The sequence below is a fragment of the Maniola hyperantus genome, chromosome 11 (genome assembly GCF_902806685.2).
Source record: "Maniola hyperantus chromosome 11, iAphHyp1.2, whole genome shotgun sequence".
Taxonomy (NCBI): domain Eukaryota; kingdom Metazoa; phylum Arthropoda; class Insecta; order Lepidoptera; family Nymphalidae; genus Maniola; species Maniola hyperantus.
This window is the reverse complement of record NC_048546.1, coordinates 14,556,686-14,574,848: the sequence shown is the minus strand read 5'-3', so window position 1 is coordinate 14,574,848 and position 18,163 is coordinate 14,556,686. Positions and strand designations below refer to the sequence as shown.

Here is an 18,163-nt window from a genome sequence, read left to right as displayed (position 1 = left end):
ACACGAGTTTATTAAATACCTATTTCAGTGGTGTAGCGATGGAATCTCTATAATATAAAAATGAATCGCTAATTCTTTTTTTATAATATTCCTTGAAGTACGAGGATGGTTCTTACGGAGAGAAAAATTTAATTCAACCTCCCCCTCAATTTTCTAAACTCCACCCGAGCGAAGCCGGGGCGTGTCAGCTAGTAAGTTATAAAAATATTATGATGAAACAAGACGGTAAAGTTATTATCCCTTGGAGTTTACTCTCTACTGCGTAGTTTACATTAGCACATCGTCTGCCTCTACTATGTGCTTATAGAGACGCATTGTCGTGTCAGCATGAGCATCCACACGCGACAAGCCTGCGCAGTGGGCGGCGCGCGGCGGCGCTGTCGTCTCGCTAGCGGCGGCACTGCGGCGGCGAACTGGGGCAGCGGGCGCTGGCAGCGGCGCGCCGGCCGGGTGTCGCCGCGGCGCTCGACTCGCGCGCCCGAGCCCCGTCACCCGAGCGCCCCGCGGGCCGCAGTGACGCATTGCAGGTGCGCGGTGGCCAATCGGCGCGCGCCGCCGCCGCTCTACGCCGCCGCACCCGCCCGATATAAAACCGACTATCCTTTGCGGATCAAATCTAATCCCGTGTCGTGCGTCCCGAGAAATGGACTTGGACGTTCGAAACGTGCATTGAATCGAGACCGAGGCGCGACCGAGTGAGAATCGAGTCGGTCATGATAGTGCGACGATTCGATTGAACGATTCTGAACGATTCGCGCGGCGTACGGAGCGAATCGCGGTCGCAAGTTTCCCGGCGCGGCCGCTCGCGCGAGAGAGGGCGGCAGTATCGTTTCAACCGTCGGTCCGTGTGGTCGCTTTTGCGGCGTAGTCTGTGATTTTTTAGTGTAGCTCCAGATAATCCAAGTTAATCTGCAATGGTGAGTGTTTTTTCGTCGAAATGAAGCCACAAGTGCATTCGGGGGATCGTTTCGAGCCGTATCCTGGTTATATTTTTGGGTTGTGGTGCATCGGTGTTTATAGTGATGACGGCCTCCATTATTATTGTGATGGCCGTTTTTTACCGCAATGCGGATCGTCACCGCCGTCGAAGTCGTGGCGGAATTTCGTGGCGAGTGGCGCGTCGCGTAGAGAGGCCGGTGTCGGGGAGCGACGGTTGCAGGTTGTCGAGAAACATCCGTCGCCATAGATCACTAGATGTACCGCTGAATGACATCGCCGCGGATGCAACTGTCTGAGGACTCCTCGGGAGATATCCTGCGCGCCGCGAGTGGGTTCAGTGTTTTGATGGGGCGCAGAGGGTGCTCGAGGCTCGACAGGGCGGCTGACGGCGATCGATCGGCCGGGCGCACCTGTCAAACGCCCGTCTGGTTGACTCATCGCATCGCGAGCTTATATTTTTCATACGCAATTCAATAAACGAGTTCCGTTAGCTTTCTTCGCCTAGATTCGAAAAGGAAAAGTCATGGGAGTGTCGGGAGCTAGGTCGGTTTCGAATGTCTGTCGCGAAAAGCCGGTATCGTTCCGGCATTCCGAGCCGGTACTATGGTGTATTTATATACCGTTTCTACAGCTTTCCATTCCACACTTCGCGGTGTTAGTGAGATAAAAACTACGCGAAATATAAAATAATCTACACTAAATACATGTAAACAATGGTAAGTATAGCATGATTTCTACTCTTTATCATTCTACTCCTAAATTGAGCATCAAACTATAAATTCTAATTAGATTATGGCAAAAAGGTGTCATTGCTAGTGGAAAATAACTATGAGCATGAAACGAGTAATAAATCGATGATTTTACTGTCCTTACTCTGATGATACAATGTTAAACATTGAATTGTTATTGAGCCAACATATTTTGATGCTTCTGTGGCAGCTGCATAATTTTTTATCCCGTCCAAACTAAATATAATAGACAATTTCTCTTTCATTCTATGCTCTATACTAATATTATAAATGCGAAAGTGTGTCTGTTTGTCTGCTAGCTTTTCACAGCCCATCGGGTTAACCGATTTTGATGAAAATTAGTACGGAGGTTATATCCTGGGGACAGACATGGGCTACTTTTTATCCTGGAAAATCTTAAAATGAATAATGTTACAAAATGGTACAAATATTGATAACACAGGCCATCCACCCTTTATGACTGCTGCAAAGTTATGCAAGGTGGTTAAGCAAAATTTTTCCAATGTAACAATAAATTAAATGCTTACCTACTTTAAAGATTTTTTTAAATAATGTAGTTTTGTAGAATAGAATAGTTTTCTGTTTTCAAATAAACTTGTTAACTGCTTTTGAATAAGTTAATCTATTTAACGGTTACTTAAGTTGTATATTTAATAAGTAGTATTTATATGATAAAAGTTGTTTTTATTACATTAGTAACATTACTGTGCATTCAAATTATTGAGAAGTTAATGGGGCTGATTCTCTTGTACACAATCTCTAAACTAAACTAAATTAATAGATCTAAATCTAGTGCTATCCTTTTTCGCAAGCAACATGACAGCGATAGCAATAGATTTAGATGTGTCATTTTAGTTTATTTTAGAGATTGTGACAAGCAAATGGGCCCCATTATCTCTACATAGTATAAAATAAAGTCGCTTCCCGCTCTGTCTGTATATATGAACGCGTAGATCTTTTAAACTACGAAACAGATTTTAATGCGGTTTTCACCAATAGATAGTGATTCAAGAGGAAAGTTTATAGGTATAGTATAATCACCTTGCACCCATGCGAAGCTGGGGCGGGTGGCTAGTACTTCATAAATGCCTATGAAACTTACCTCATTCAAACATTGGTGCTTGCTAGTTGGAACAAATTTTCAATTTTGAGCTTTCAGTATCAAGATGTCTACCTAACTATTCAACTGAATAATTATGCAAAAGTATTTGTTTGTTGGTTTGTCTTTCAATCACGCCGCAACAGAGCAACAAATCATCATTTCCATGGATATAGTTATTATAGACGTGGATGGAGAGTGACATGGCTGCTTTTTATTCCTGAAAATTAAAGTCATTTTTGGGATTTTTACACCCATAGCCCATGGGATGATTAAAACCTATGTGAATAAAGGTGCCTAAAATTATTCTAGACTTTAAGCATATCTTTAAAAAGGTATAGTTCTATTCTATCTAAATCTGAAATGGATAGTTAATGATTTAATCCATACTAATATTATAAATGCGAAAGTGTGTCTGCTAGTTTTTCACAGCTCATCTGCTTAACCGATTTAAAATAAATTTGGTACAGAGATAGCTTGTATCTCGGGGAAGTACATGGGCTACTTTTCATCCTGGAAAATCAAAGAGTTCCCACGAGATCCCTAAAAACCTAAATCCACGCGGACTAAGTCACAGGCATCTTCTACTAGAAATAAAATGCAAATGAGTAGGTATAAAATTATAATTTTATGTTAATTGTTATGATCATTAAGCTCTAGCTAAGTAAACAGTAACTATTGTTCAATAATATAGTATATTTTTGTGTGTGATACAAAACTAATAAGGAAAATAACAAAATATTTTCAATAAGTGCAGGATATTTTACTTACTATTTATAAAACTTCAATTATTATTATCCTTTACTGAACAAACTTATTTCATCTATTTCTGTGATTGAAAACAATCTACCTACTTAGTAAATCTAAATAGATATAATATAAAAGGACTAGCTGATGCCTGCGACTTCGAAGCGTGTTTATTTGTTGGTTTGTCCTTCAATGACTTCGCAACGGAGCAACGGATCAATGTGATTTTTTTGCATGGGTATAGTTTAAGACCTGGAGAGTGACTTAGGCTACTTTTTATCTCGTAAAATCAATGAGTTCTCACAGGATTTTTAAAAACCTAGCTAGTAGGCTATATTTGTGCACACTTGTGCACATTTGTCTTGCACAGTTAGTTAATCTCCATTTTGATTGACTAATATACCTACATATTCATATTCTAAAGTCAAATTCTTGAAGATGCTGCAAATGTTCATGGGCGGCGGTGATCACTTAACAACAAGTGACCCATCAGCTTGCTTGCTTGCTATTTTTATTTTTAAAAAAAAATTAGGTGTCTGTAAAACCTTCCTCTATAGCAAAAACCCATTTGTACAGTTAAATAACACTTGAGAGCGAGTCAATCAAAGTACTAGATATTCTGAAGTGCTTATATACATACAGGTTTATATGTCCTGATTGCTGGAACCACTTGTATCTAGCAGTTTGAACAGCCTATTGAAAAATGGCCTCACATTCTTTAGGACTTGTTCACAAATTCAAAGTCACTCAGCGAGCTATGGAGAGGGCTAGATTAGGAGTTTCCCTGAGGGATAAGATATGAAATGAGGAGATCCGCAGGAGAACCAAGGTCACTGACATAGCCCAAACTATTAGCAAGCTGAAGTGGCAGTGGGCAGGTCATGCCTGTCGTAGAGGCGATGGCTGTTGGAGCCGGAAAGTGGAGACCGCGTAGTGTGGGACGCCCTCCAGCACGATGGACACGATATAAAGAGGCTGGCGGGAAGTGGCTGGATGAGGAAGGCTGAGGACCGGGTGTGGTGGCGTTCTTTAGGGAAGGCCTATGTCCAACAGTGGATGTCCACAGGCTGATGATGATGATATTGATGATTCTGTAGATAAGCAGTTAGGAAGTTTTATACCTTTAATATAGAGCTGTGATAGACTATTGCTTAGGACGGCCACCTCGAATGGCGGAGGTCGCGCGTTCGATAAATAAACGAATAAATAAAAATATTTTTACTAGCTGATGCCCGCGACTTCGTCCGCGTGGACAACACAAATTTCAAACCCCTAATTTATCTCCTTTGGGGTTGATTTTTCAAAAAATCTTTTCTTAGCGGATGTTTACGTCATAATCTGTGTGCCAAACAGCCTGTCCAGTAGTTTAAACAGTGCGTTGATAGATCAGTCAGTCCGCTTTAGTTTTTATATGAATAGATAATAATAATACGTATCTAAGTATATGTATTGATAATAATATAGCGCTGCAGTATTTGATATCTGTGGCTATCTTTAGAGGGTCCGCAGTGTGACGTGGCAACCAAACAGTAATTATATTGTAATCTTTGCCGTATCTTATCAGCTTTCACTCCTTATCAGTTACACATAGTTATCTTGAATCGCTCATTAATTGCCACGACACAGTCTTGGATTGTTCTATATTTGTAGTTAGTTAGTTATTTAGGTAGTTAACAAGGAAAATGGTGGTTACAGCGGTATGTTCATGTTTGCTTTATTTATATATCTGGCATCATCATCATGGTCATCAACCGATAGACGTCCACTGCTGGACATAGGTCTCTTGTAGGGACTTCCGCACGCCACGGTCTTGCGCCGCCGCCATTCAGCGGCTCCCCGCGACTCGTCTGATGTCGGCCGTCTACCAGTGGCGTGCACAGGGTTTGAAGCCAGGGTAGGCATTAGTTAGGTAGGAACCTGTTTACTAGCAGGTCATAATGAAAAATATGCATTGAGCTTATAACTGGGGTAAGCAGTGCATTTATGCCTCTATGACCTGCACGCTACTGCCGTCCACCTAGTGAGGGATCTTCCAACGCTGCGTCTTCCGGTGCGAGTCGACATTCCAGTACCTTGGGACCCCAACGTCTTGTCGATTTTACGAACTATGTGCTCTGTCGATTGCCACTTCAGCTTCGCAACCCGTTGAGCTATGTCGGTTACTCTGGTTCTCCTACGGATCTTCTCATTTCTGATTTGATCACGTAGAGAAACTCCAAGCATAGCTCTCTCCAGAGCTATCTGGCATAGATGGGTTAAAAGGTTGAACAAATTGGCCAGTAGTTTGAAAGGCTTAGATACAAAGTTTGATAGCTACAATATGACGATCGCTATCACCTTATGGCCAATTTTTAGAGTTCCATACCTCGAAAAGGAAAGGAAAGGTTTGATCTCTGTGTGTCTGTCTAGAAAACCTATGGGTACTTCCCGTTACCTAGAATCATGAAATTTTGCAGTTAGGTAGGTCTTATAGCACAAATTAAGGAATAAATCCGAAAACCGTGAATTTATGGTTATCATAACAAAAAAAATGTGTTTGTGTTTGAGAAAACAATAATTTACTAAATCACATAGTTTGTCATTAACTTGCAGTGCTAATCCGCTTGGGCCAGCATGGCAAACCCTTCTCACTCTGAGAGGAGATCCGTTCTCAGTAGTGGGCCGGTAATGGATTGATCATGATGATCCGTAGTCGCGGGTCTCTATAATATTTAGCAATGTTTATGACCTCCCAAGCTGTGATAGCCTAGTGGTTAGGACGTCCGTTTTCTAATCGGAGGTCGGGGGTCGATCCCGGGCACGCACCTCTTAACTTTTCGGAGTTATGTGCGTTTTAAGTAATTAAATATCACTTTCTTTAACGGTGAAGGAAAACATCGTGAGGAAACCTGCATGCCTGAGAGTTCTCCATAATGTTCTCAAAGGTGTGTGAAGTCTACCAATCCGCACAAGGCCAGCGTGGTAGACTATGGCCAAAACCCTACTCACTCTGACCCATGCTCTGTAGTGAGCTAGCGATGGGTGATCATGATGATGATGATGTAGACCTCCCTTATCTCCACCTGTCGGTTGATTCCGGAAAATGCGGTAGTCTGTCGACTCATATTATCATTGGATAAATATTATTCAATTAATAATCTCGTAGATATTTACTTAAATATCGCAGCGAACTTCTTTATCGCTGGAAAAAATTGCCATAAATACCTACCTAGCTATACCTAGTAGGTATGGAGATTGATAACAGAAGTAAGCTCCTGATAAAGAGGCGTACGATAAGTTACCTGATGAAGAAAGGTGCCCCAATTTTATAGTAACCCAGTGCCATACCACGTTATTGAGGATTTGAAAGTGAAGAAATATTTTACCCACTTAGGGGTTAAATTTTAAAAAATCCTTTCTTAGCGGATGTCTACGTCATAATAACTATCTTCATGCCAAATTTCAGCCCGATCCGTCTAGTAGTTTGAGCAATGCGTTGATAGATCAGTCAGTCAGTCAGTCAGTCAGCTTTTCATCTATACTAATATACTAATTACTAATAATATTCTAAAGAGGTAATGTCGTTAAGTTTGTTTGTAGGGGGTAATCTTTGGAACTACTGAACCGATTTTAAAAATTCTTTCACCAGTAGAAAGCTACATTATTCCTGACTGACAAAGGCTATACGGGATCCTTAAAAACCTAATCCCCTAATGTCTGCTATAAGACCTACCTACCTGCCAAATTTCATGATTCTAGGTCAACGGGAAGTACCCTGTAGGTTTCTTGACAGACAGACAACAAAGTGATCCTATAAGGGTTCCGTTTTTCCTTTTGAGGTACGGAACCCTAAAAAGAAGAAAAAACCAGCTGGTCTTTTAATGATAATGTTTGTGTTGTGTTCCAGGCGGATCAGCTAACAGAGGAACAGATCGCGGAGTTCAAAGAGGCGTTCTCACTGTTCGACAAAGACGGCGACGGCACCATCACCACCAAAGAGCTGGGCACCGTCATGCGCTCGCTAGGACAGAACCCCACGGAAGCCGAACTGCAAGACATGATCAACGAGGTCGACGCGGACGGTGAGTCGCCACCTTTATTTTATCTTTTACTGGGCTAATCTTCGTCGCGGGCATCAGCTAGTCCTTTATATTGCAATGGGATTTTTTAATAAGTGTAGGTTTTATTACTGACACATGACAGTATACGTGACGCGTTTTTAGGGTTCCGTAGTAAACAAGGAACCCTTATAGTTTCGCCATGTAAGTCCGTCCTCGGTTAATGTCTCAGAGACTATTAGTGCTAGTAATCTGTAAATTGGCATGGGTATAAATATTAATCACACCGACAAAGTGGTGAAATAAAATTGTGATAAATATTTTTTTTAGGGTAGTTCCCCTACATGTAAAGTGGGGATGAATTTTTTCTCTCTCTACCCCATAGTGTGGAGTATCGTTGAATAGGTCTTTTAAAAATACTGTGGGCGTGGGAACATCATTTTTCGATTTCTGGATCCATTTGTAAAATATGTTTTAAAGTGCTAATTTTTATTAGAGTCAAGTGGTCCCCCCCCCCCCCCCCCCTCTATCAGCCAAATGGTAGTATATAGGAACGTGAAAAATTCACACCAGTTGTGTGAATTTTTTGTATGTATATAATCAATTTTAAAGGAAAACTATCATGGCTAAGTAGGGTTCAAAGGTTAAGGTGTTATATCTGTTTTTCGAGGTTAATTGTGACTACCGAACCCTACACTGCGCTTGGCCTGCCTCGTACTTGGCCGGTTTTTATTAACTTGAGAGAGTTTCAATAGTTCCTCTGATTAAATATTCAATAGTTTGTACTGTAAAGCAATCCACGTCCACACAATAGGTACACATGGCATATCTAGGTGAAGTGTTATCAGTAATGGCAGTGTTATCGCAATTCGCAACTAACGTATTAGTGCCTACAGGCCACATACAATATACACGTCAACCGATCAATGTCGGCCATCGGCATCTAGTGTGGTAGCACGGAGTATGAATGAAACGGCTGCTCACATATTTACAAGATATAATCCAGGATAAACACAATTAATATAACAGACGAAATCAAGAAAACTGGAGCTCGGTGCTCGACAGTGATGTGTCGGTCTTGGTATCTGAGGAGCGAATGTGGCCCCTGGATTTCGCCCAGGGCCGCAGGATTTTCGAATCGCTCCGTATTCAAATTTCCGTTCTAAGTGGCAGCTGCGATGTGAAATGTCTTCTTTACAGCTGCCAGTCTTAGAAGAGGCCGCATGCCTCTACACTAGCATGGTCGACTCGAGCTGTAATGTAAGTCCCGCAAATTGCTATTGCGCTGGAACCATGTGTCATTAACATCGAAATTACGTAATTTTGACGTCAACCGAAATAAAAATATACCATCAGCTCGAAACTTCAGTCTAGTGCTGACGTCACTAAAATGGCGGCCACGCGCATTAGCAATTTGCGGGACTTATACCACACCCAATACTAACGACTTTCCACATAAATTTTAACTATCAATAACTATTATGCGACCAGCGACTTCGCCCGTGTGCTTTAGGTTAGAGGTCCCAAGGGAACTCTTTGGTTTTCACGCGTACTATTTTGACGATTCAGCTTATGCCCGTGACTTCTTGCCCGCATGGACTATAGTAATTTTGAACTCATTTTATGCTCCCTTACGGGTTCTATGATCAAAAATGCTCGTATTTTCTTAGTGGATGTCTACGTCATAATAGTTATCTGCGCATACCAAATTTCAGCCCGATCCGTCTAGTAGTTGAGCTGTGATGTTGATAGATCAGTTAGTTACCTTTTCCTAATACTAGCTTTTCCCCACGACTTCTGTGGTACAATATGTATTTACTTCTGAATCTAGCTTTCTAATGATGAAAGAATGATTAAAATCGGTTGAGTAGTTTCAGAGTTTATCGATTACAAACGTACAAATCTATCCTCTTTATAATATTTAGTACAAATCTTTTATATTCTAGTTCGCATTTTGCCAACTATCAAAGTTTATGTACATTTTATGAACCATAAATCAAAACTTTTCTACTAAACAAACACGATTTAAAATCTGTTGATAAAGTAGCAAAATGTTGCAATTCAACCTGTGCCCCCCCCCCCCCCCACCCCCCATACCATCCCGTACAAGAATTTGTACATAGCGTCCACGCGCGACTTTACGTGGGCGTCGTGATGTATTGTCTTATGTCTACATGGTACAATAACGTAGGCTGCAGTTTACATCGTACATTATCTCTACTGTAAATATGTTTCATACTATGTATTCGCTTTAGTCGCAGAGCTGTAGGTCGAGTCCGAAAAATCTACATCAATCCATACTAATATTATAAATGCGAAAGTGTGTATGTCTGTCTCTCTGTCCGTCTGTCTGCTAACTTTTCACGGCCCAACAGTTTAACCGATTTTGATGAAATTTGGTATAGAGTTAGCGCTTACAGCCCTGGGAAGGATATAGGCTACCTTTTTATTCCGGAAAAGAAAAGGGTTCCCATGGGATTTTTAAAAAACATAATTCCACGCGGACGAATTCGCGGGCATCAGCTAGTCATTAATAAATATCGCAATTGTGATTGGCTGAATTTATGGTGTTCTTTCATGGTATTTCTATGGTATTCGAACAGTGCGTGTTGCCAGTGATGACATATGGATCCGAGACATGGTCGCTAACTAATGGGCTTTATAAGAAAGCTCAGTCACTCAGCGGGCGATGGAGAGAGCTATGCTTGGAGTTTCTCTAACGTGATCAAATCAGAAATGAGAAGATCCGTAGGAGAACTAGAGAAACCGACATAGCTCAACGGTTGCGAAGCTGAAGTGACTATGGGCAGAGCACATAGTTCGTAAAACGATAGACGTTGGGTCCCAAGGTGCTGGAATGGCGACCTCGCACCGGAAGACGCAGTGTTGGAAGACCCCCCCACTAGGTGGACGGACGACATCAGACTAGTTGCAGGGAGCCGCTGGATTCAGGAGGCGCTCTTTGCTCCGCCTTCCACTGGCACTGGGACTTCCAGACGCTACAGGTCTTCCGTAGCGTCTGGAAGTCCCTACAAGAAACCTATGCCCAGCAGTGGACGTCTATGACGTCTATGATGATTTCCCGCTCAATTCTCTGAGAACCTTAGGTAAAGAGCGTTTCTTTACGTAGTATTAGTTGGTATATTCTGTGCTAGAAGTGTCCCACAATCTCCTGTACTATAAGTCCCACAAATTGCTAATGCGCATGGCCGCCATTTAGTGACGTCAGCACTAGACTGAGTTTCAAGCTGATGGTATATATTTTTATTTCGGCTGACGTCAAAATGTCACATGGTTCCAGCGCAATAGCAATTTGCGGGACTAGTACGGCGCGACACCGCCACGCCAGTCGCTGAACACGTAAATAATTTACACTTAAGCTAGCTGCCAATATGTCGTTACATGTATATTAGCACCATGGCGCCCGTTTATGTCTAATTCTGTCGTACATGTATTTATTCGTTGCACTATCAAAGAAGTATGTGCCAAATTATAATCTGTTTATGCGATGCCCAAGACTAGGTTGCTAGACGGCGAAATATTTTCCTGTATAGCGGCGTACAATCGAAAAAAACCGGCCAAGTGCGAGTTTGGCTCGCGCACCGAGGGTTCCGTACTACAGTAGTATTTTTTCGACATTTTGCACGATAAATTAAAAACTATATGTCAAAAATAATAAAAATCAGTTTAGAATGCACAGGTGAAGCCCTTTTATATGATACCCCCATTTGATATAGTTATCTTACTTTGAAATTGAAAATACTAACTATTCATTAGTTCAAGACCACAATTTAACCACAAATTTCCACGGTTTTCAGATTTTTGCCCTTATGTCTGCTATAAGATCTACCTAGCTGCCAAATTTCATGATCCTAGGTTAACGGGAAGTACCTACCCTGTAGGTTTATTGACAGACCGAGAGACACAACAAAGTGATCCTATAAGGGTTCCGTTTTTCCTTTTGAGGTACGGAACCCTAAAAAGGCCACATACACGCCATATTTGCTCTATCTGTCTCAATATGACAGATATATAGCAAATATGGCGAGTTCATTGTCACGTACGCGCTATAAGTTATTTTATTGTAAAGGTGCCCTCAATTGCCATAGTGTTACCATCACAAATTAAAACCACCTTGCCAGATTTATGGGCGTTTCAGTCAGTTTCGTTTGTGTACAATGCGAGTGTGAGCGCCGCAGACGACCTTGACATTACATGTTATCATCGTGGCGTCAAACAAAAATTGATACTTTACTAGCTTACGCTCGCGACTTCGTCCGCGTGGACTACACAAATTTCAAATCCCTATTTCACACCCTAGGAGTTGAATTTTCGAAAATCCTTTCTCAGCGGATGCCTACGTCATAATAGGCATAGCTATCTGCGTGCTAAATTCACTTCGATCTGTCCCGTAGTTTGAGCTGTGCGTTGATAGATCAGTCAGTCAGTGAGTCAGTCAGTCACCTTTTCCTTTATATATTTAGATTGTACGCTAGCACACAGCCGACAGTTTTGTCGCAAGCCCGTAACTTACGTAAGCTCTTTGCATTTCACGAAGGCGAGGCTTGTGTTTAAGTCGTATCGGTATACGTAAGGTAAAGTAAATGTGTGCGTTTGCGACATGCACGCACACTTACGTAATGTCCGCGTATACGACGTAAGCACAAGTAAAGCTCACTCGCCTTCGTGAATTGCAAGAACTGTACAGAACTGTAAAGGACAATCCATACCACAGAATATAACGTCCACACCGCAAAGTGAATGATGATGGACAGGTATGAACTAACCGCCATGTGATGTTAATGAGGATCGCGTTACACCACACGGACATACGACGTCAATTGTTATGGTAATTGACGGTCTCACGCCATGCAAACGTACTGCGTCGTGCGACAACAAACAATGCCATCTAGGCACCATCTGTGTGATCCTCTAACCTGATTGTGTTATATACGCAAACTAGCATATCCCCGCGACTTCGTCTGCGTCGACTACACAAATTTCAAACCCCCATTTCAGGCCCCTCAGGGGTTAAATTTCAAAAAATCCTTCTTGAGCGGATGCCTACAGCCTACAGCTCTATGGAGAATGCCTTATCTGGTGTCCGCTTGTTTGCGCAATCATTATTATACCTTATCCGCTTATACTCACTGAAAATGATTTTTTACAATAAATAACAAACTTATGTGTTTAGAAATCTACAAAATAAGTCATGTTAAAGTCCTATTTAGAAATTCTTATATAATGTTTATACAGAGATTGAATGCTAATAAGTCAAAACCTAATGATTAACAAATATGAAATGTTTCATTATCATTTCCTTATCACGAGGAAAACCAAGTTCACGATCGAAACATTTAACGCGCTATGTTGCTGCACGTTTTAGCATAAATTGTTATTATCGCTACATCGCCGTGCTGCTAAAATGTTATAGTTTGGCTATCTCAGTACTACACGTCCATCTCAACGGCTTTATGTACAACTAACGACCCGCCCTGGCTTCGCACGGGTAGCTTCTTACAATTCTCGTAGGGTTTAAAAAAATATAACCTACTAAATGATGCCAGCGATTTTGTCCGCGTGGGCTTAGGTTTTAAAATCCCGTGGGAACTATTTAATTTTCCAGGATAAAAAGTAGCCTATGTCCTTCCCCGAGATGTAAGCTAACTCAAAATTTCATCAAATCGATTGAACTGTTGGGCTGTGAAAAGCTAGCTAAAAAAAAAAACCTTAACAGCTTCACTGAGCTAAAGAGAATCTGCCTATCATAAGTTCGCGTAAAAATATCACACAAACTAATTTATTATGTTGTTTTCCTCTACACTGCGCTTAATTTTGAACTCATGATGAATGTGTTTTACCTTGTATTATCGCGACTTCGTCCGCGTGGACTACACAAATTTCAAATCCTATTTCACCTCCTCAGGGGTTGAATGTTCAAAATCCTTTCTTAGCGGACGCCTGCGTCATAATAACTATATGCATCCCAAATTTTCAGCTCGATCCATCCGGTAAGTTTGAGCTGTGGCGTTGATAGATCAGTCAGTCAGTCAATCAGTGAAGTCACCTTTTACTTTTATATTATGTTTTAGATGAGACCGTTGAACAAAACCAACTAGAACTTGTGTGAATCTGGTGTAAGTCACCTACAAAATTGGGTATTCCGGTCGATTTAGTTAATACCTAACTGTCATACTCATACGGTCCATTGCAGAACCGCAACGTAAAGCGCTCATCACATTGGTACAGTACGCGGTAGAAAATAATGTACATTGACCTTTAGAATGAGATTTCGGCTTTGTAGATCGTTGTCTCTTTCTAAAGGTCGGTGTACATTATTTTCTTCCGCGTACTGTACCTACTCGTAAATGCGGGTTGGTAGCGTTCGGTGCATTTGGTATTACAAATCATCATCATGATCAACCCACAACAACAAACAAGTATTGTATGAGGCAAAATCTTCCAAAGCGTCAAGTTTAAGTATCAAAGTTGTACTGGTGGAGTCATCAGTTCAACAGTCTAGTCAAAAAGAAAATGGCGGATATGTAGCTAGGCCTGGCTCCATACTAAAATATACAAACCCCTTTTTTAGTAGTTATATAAAACGCGCCGGTTGCACCCGCTAGTCTGTAAACGCCTTTAACACCGTTTGAGGACTACAATAGGCACTCAGTCGCATCCGGCGGCGTCACCGCTGCAAATTAATTTGTCGCCAACAAAGCAGGAAACAGTGGTCCGATAAACAGACGGCCACTTTCCTGTACACAGCTTATCCTGCCGCGATAGCCGCACCAGTGTGGAGTGTTCCATGGCAACAGAGTGTGCACTTTTTTAAGTAAAAAGGCACTGGTCTAAATCCGCCTACAGTTTGTAGGGTTCCAACGGGACCCTATTACTAAGCCTTCCGCTGTCCGTCCGTCTGTCTGTCTATCAGCGGGCTGTATCTCGTGAACGTTGAAATTTTCACAGAGTGTAATAATTCTATTGCTGATAAAACAAATAATTAAAAATCCGGCCAAGAGCGAATCAGACTCGCGCACCGAGAGTTCCGTACCCACAGTTGTATATTGTCGACATTTTGCACGATAATTCAAAAACTATCACGCCATAGTACAAATAAATAAAAATCTGTTTTAGAATGCACAGATGCCCTTTCATATGATACCCCACTTGATATATGTAGTTATCTTACATCGAAAATTGAAAATACTAATTTTTAATTTATGACCACAATTAAATTTTTTTGAGTGATGTAAACACAAATTTACGTTTCAGATTTTCCCCCTGATGTCTGCTATAAGACCTACCTACCTGCCAAATTTCATGATTCTAGGTCAACGGGAGTACCCTGTAGGTTTCTTGACAGACAAAGTGATCCTATAAGGTTCCGTTTTTCCTTTTGAGGTACGGAACCCTAAAATTGGAATTGCGTGCTCGGAATCGAGCTCCTGGACCTCCGGAATAGAGGGCCGACGTCTTAACCACTAGGCTTATCACCGTTTATATTTTGTGGTCAGCTGGCGTTAAATGCAAGCCAACGGGCATTTCCATCTAATAGCATTGTTGTTCCCCAAATAGCGAGAGCAGCGCGCGCGACGCGACGAGTGAACGACTTCTTATCGTAGCTTCCTTCACACTTGTGACATCACCATTATGTTCGACGTACACTTTGAACCCGCCACGCGTAACGTAACCTGTCGAGTGAAATTAAATCGCAGTACGGTGCCGCGTAGAAAGAAGAAACCCATTAGGAATTATGGGTTTATTTTTATAATTTTTATGATAGTGTTTTTACCTACACTTCAAGGAAATTACTAAATAATTTTAAATACATATCTATCAAAAATTGCGTAACCGGTAGGAATCGAATCTGCGTCTTCTGGGCTCGCGAGTCGCGCCCGACGCTTTGACCACTAGGCCACGGTTTCGCTTACTGGAGTGACATAGGCTACTTTTATGCCGGCAAATTAAAGATTTCCCACAGGATTTACAAAAACCCAAATTCACGCTGACGAAGTTGCGGGTATCAGCTAGTCATCGAATCAAAAGCTCTTTCTTCAGAAACTGCCGACTCTTGTCAACATGTAGCTTGATTTTTTATATGTTGTGGATTCATAAAATAATGCTACTGTTTGATTTGTCTAAACTCGCGTGTCGTGGGATAGCATGTAAACAGTGTGCCCCTATCGTATCCCTAGCTTTATCGCTGTCCGAATTGTGACATCACCATTAAAACGAGGGACTTGTAAACAATTGGCTTATTTTGGACGTTTGGAGTTAAATCCGCTGTATTTATAGCCTCATGTTAATGTGACGTGCTCAGTGCTCTAGCGATTGACGCGTTGTTAGCAATCGTGTAAAATAGATAATCTGGCAACCTCTCGGCCTTCCACCTCTGGAGCACTCGAAACTTGGATACCTGTGATAGCCTAGTGGTTAGGACGTCCGCCTACGAATCGGAGGTCGGGGGTTCCTTCCGCATTCCACGCACCTCTAATCTTTCGGAGTTGTGAGCGTTAAAAGTAATTTATATCACTTGCTTTAACGATGAAGGGAAACATGAGGAAACCTGCATGCCTGAGAGTTCTCCATAATGTTCTCAAAAGTGTGTGAAGTCTGCCAATGCGCACTTGGCCAGCGTGGTGTGCTATGGCCAAACCCTTCTCACTCTGAGAGGAGGCCCGTGCTCTGGAGTGAACCGGCAATGGATTGATCATGATCCGGAGCTCATCACCATCATTATCAACATGTCCAGCAGCACCTATGTCCAGCAGTGGAGATCTATTGAGACCTCCACTTTGTAGGGATTTTCGCATGTCTTGCGTCGCTGCTATTCAGCGACTCCGCGTCTGATGTCGTCTATCCACCTAGTGGGCAGTCTTACAACGCTGCGCTTTCCGATGCGAGGTTACTATTCTAACACCTTGGGACCCAAAGGTCTATTTCGAACTATGTGCCCTGCCCATTGCCAGTTCGGGTTCGGAACCCGCTGAGCTATGTCGGTTACTCTTGTTCTCCTACAAAATATCTATTTGATCTCGTAGAGACATTTCAAGCATAGCTCTCTCCATCGCTCGCTGAGTGACTGAGAGTTTGTTATTCCGGAGCTAGTGAGCAGAAATACAGCCGCTCTCTTATTTCTGAAAAAAACGACTGCTGTTTTATGTTGGTTAGGCTTAGGGCCATCATTTCTTCTTAGCTTAGACTTAAGACAGAGTTAAAACAAGACAGAGCTATATCTCTCACATAAATCTGTCACGTTTTAACTCAATCTTAAGTCTGAGCAAAGTCAAAGTGCGCTCTATAGATCCGTTTGATCAAAGGAATTTGCGAGCCCATTTGAATATAGGGAATTGTACTTACCGACACTGTAGTTGTTTGTGTTCCAGTATAAAAGGCAATAACACAAGAAACTATTCCGGTGAAAGCCATAACGTTTTAGGTGCCATAAAATATGTTATAGGAGGGAATTTATGCGCAATTAAGCGGACCGCTGCACTTCCTGGCCACTCGAGTGTTATGGCCGCCGTTTGGCCGCTCCTCGGGATCTCTAGTGGCATAGCAGCCTGGGTTCAGCGATCTCCCGACTACCTACCAATCTTTCATACAGTCGGTATCGCCCCCACTAGATAACACGATAAACATTTGATTGAAACGTAATAAAGATCCAGAAGATCCTCTGGATCTAGAAACAATAATAAGGTTATATGGGCCGAATCGCGGGAGGGCGCCCGTTCGGTACTTGCTCTTGGCGTTTTTCCGGGGTGCCTTCTTGACTCCCTACAAATTATTTTGTCTCCTCCTTGTCCCTAATGCTCATTCTCCCGTCTTGATGGTTACATGTATATACATGTTATACATGAATCCATGTATGTTATACATGAATCCATGTATGTTATACATGGATTCATGTATAACATACATTTTACTACATTTTTAGCAAATTGTATTGGTATTCCTATTTCCTATAATCGCAATATATCAATCACAAGTTTCATAACGTATAAAATTGCTATCAAAAGCTCATAAAACATATTCTTCAAAGGCGGTGCGGTGGGGTCAATGTAACGGGCATGCAGGTCGGCCTGAAGAGATGGCGTTAGGCCCACGCATCTCGCAACACGGGCGAGTTTCACAGCTTCCCCACCGATTGCGGGCTAAGTTCAGGGTTCTTGGATAAAAATAAAGCCGCGAGTGTTGTCATGGGAATAACATTTTTGTTTTGCTTTTGAATAGAATAGAATAGATTTTTATTGAAGTAAACTTTTACAAGTGTTTTTGAATCGTCAACTCGTTTAATTTACCAGAGTTGAGTAACTGAGATGTGGTGGCCTTGTCTTACACAAACGGTGAGAGCCTAGTGGTTAAAACGTTGTCGGCCTCCTATTTGATGGTCCGGAGGTTTGATCCCGGCCTTTTGACCTCTAACATTTCGGAGTTATGTGCGTTTTAAGCAATTAAATATCACTTGCTTTAACGGTGAAGGAAAATATCGCAAACAAATTCTGTCAGTCTGTGAATTAATAAAGTTCTATCCAAGTAGCTAAAAGAAAGATATATTCTACAAGATCCTGGAACTTGCCAGTCTGACG

At 41.9% G+C, this 18,163-nt stretch overlaps 1 protein-coding gene across 2 annotated transcripts in view; it reads left to right on the top strand.

Annotated features, from left to right (window-relative positions):
• The first annotated feature begins 697 nt into the window (after positions 1–697).
• The window catches only part of LOC117986324 (calmodulin), a 40,912-nt gene continuing 23,446 nt past the window's right edge, over positions 698–18,163 (top strand). The window contains exons 1-2 of one of the 2 annotated variants that reach the window (XM_034973154.2): positions 698–917; positions 7,421–7,595. In XM_034973154.2, coding sequence (XP_034829045.1) covers positions 915–917; positions 7,421–7,595 — 178 coding nt within the window. In that variant the 5' untranslated portion in view covers positions 698–914. Of the gene's footprint in view, positions 918–5,106; positions 5,232–7,420; positions 7,596–18,163 lie in introns of those variants that run through there. The other variant, XM_034973152.2, reaches the window with a different exon arrangement.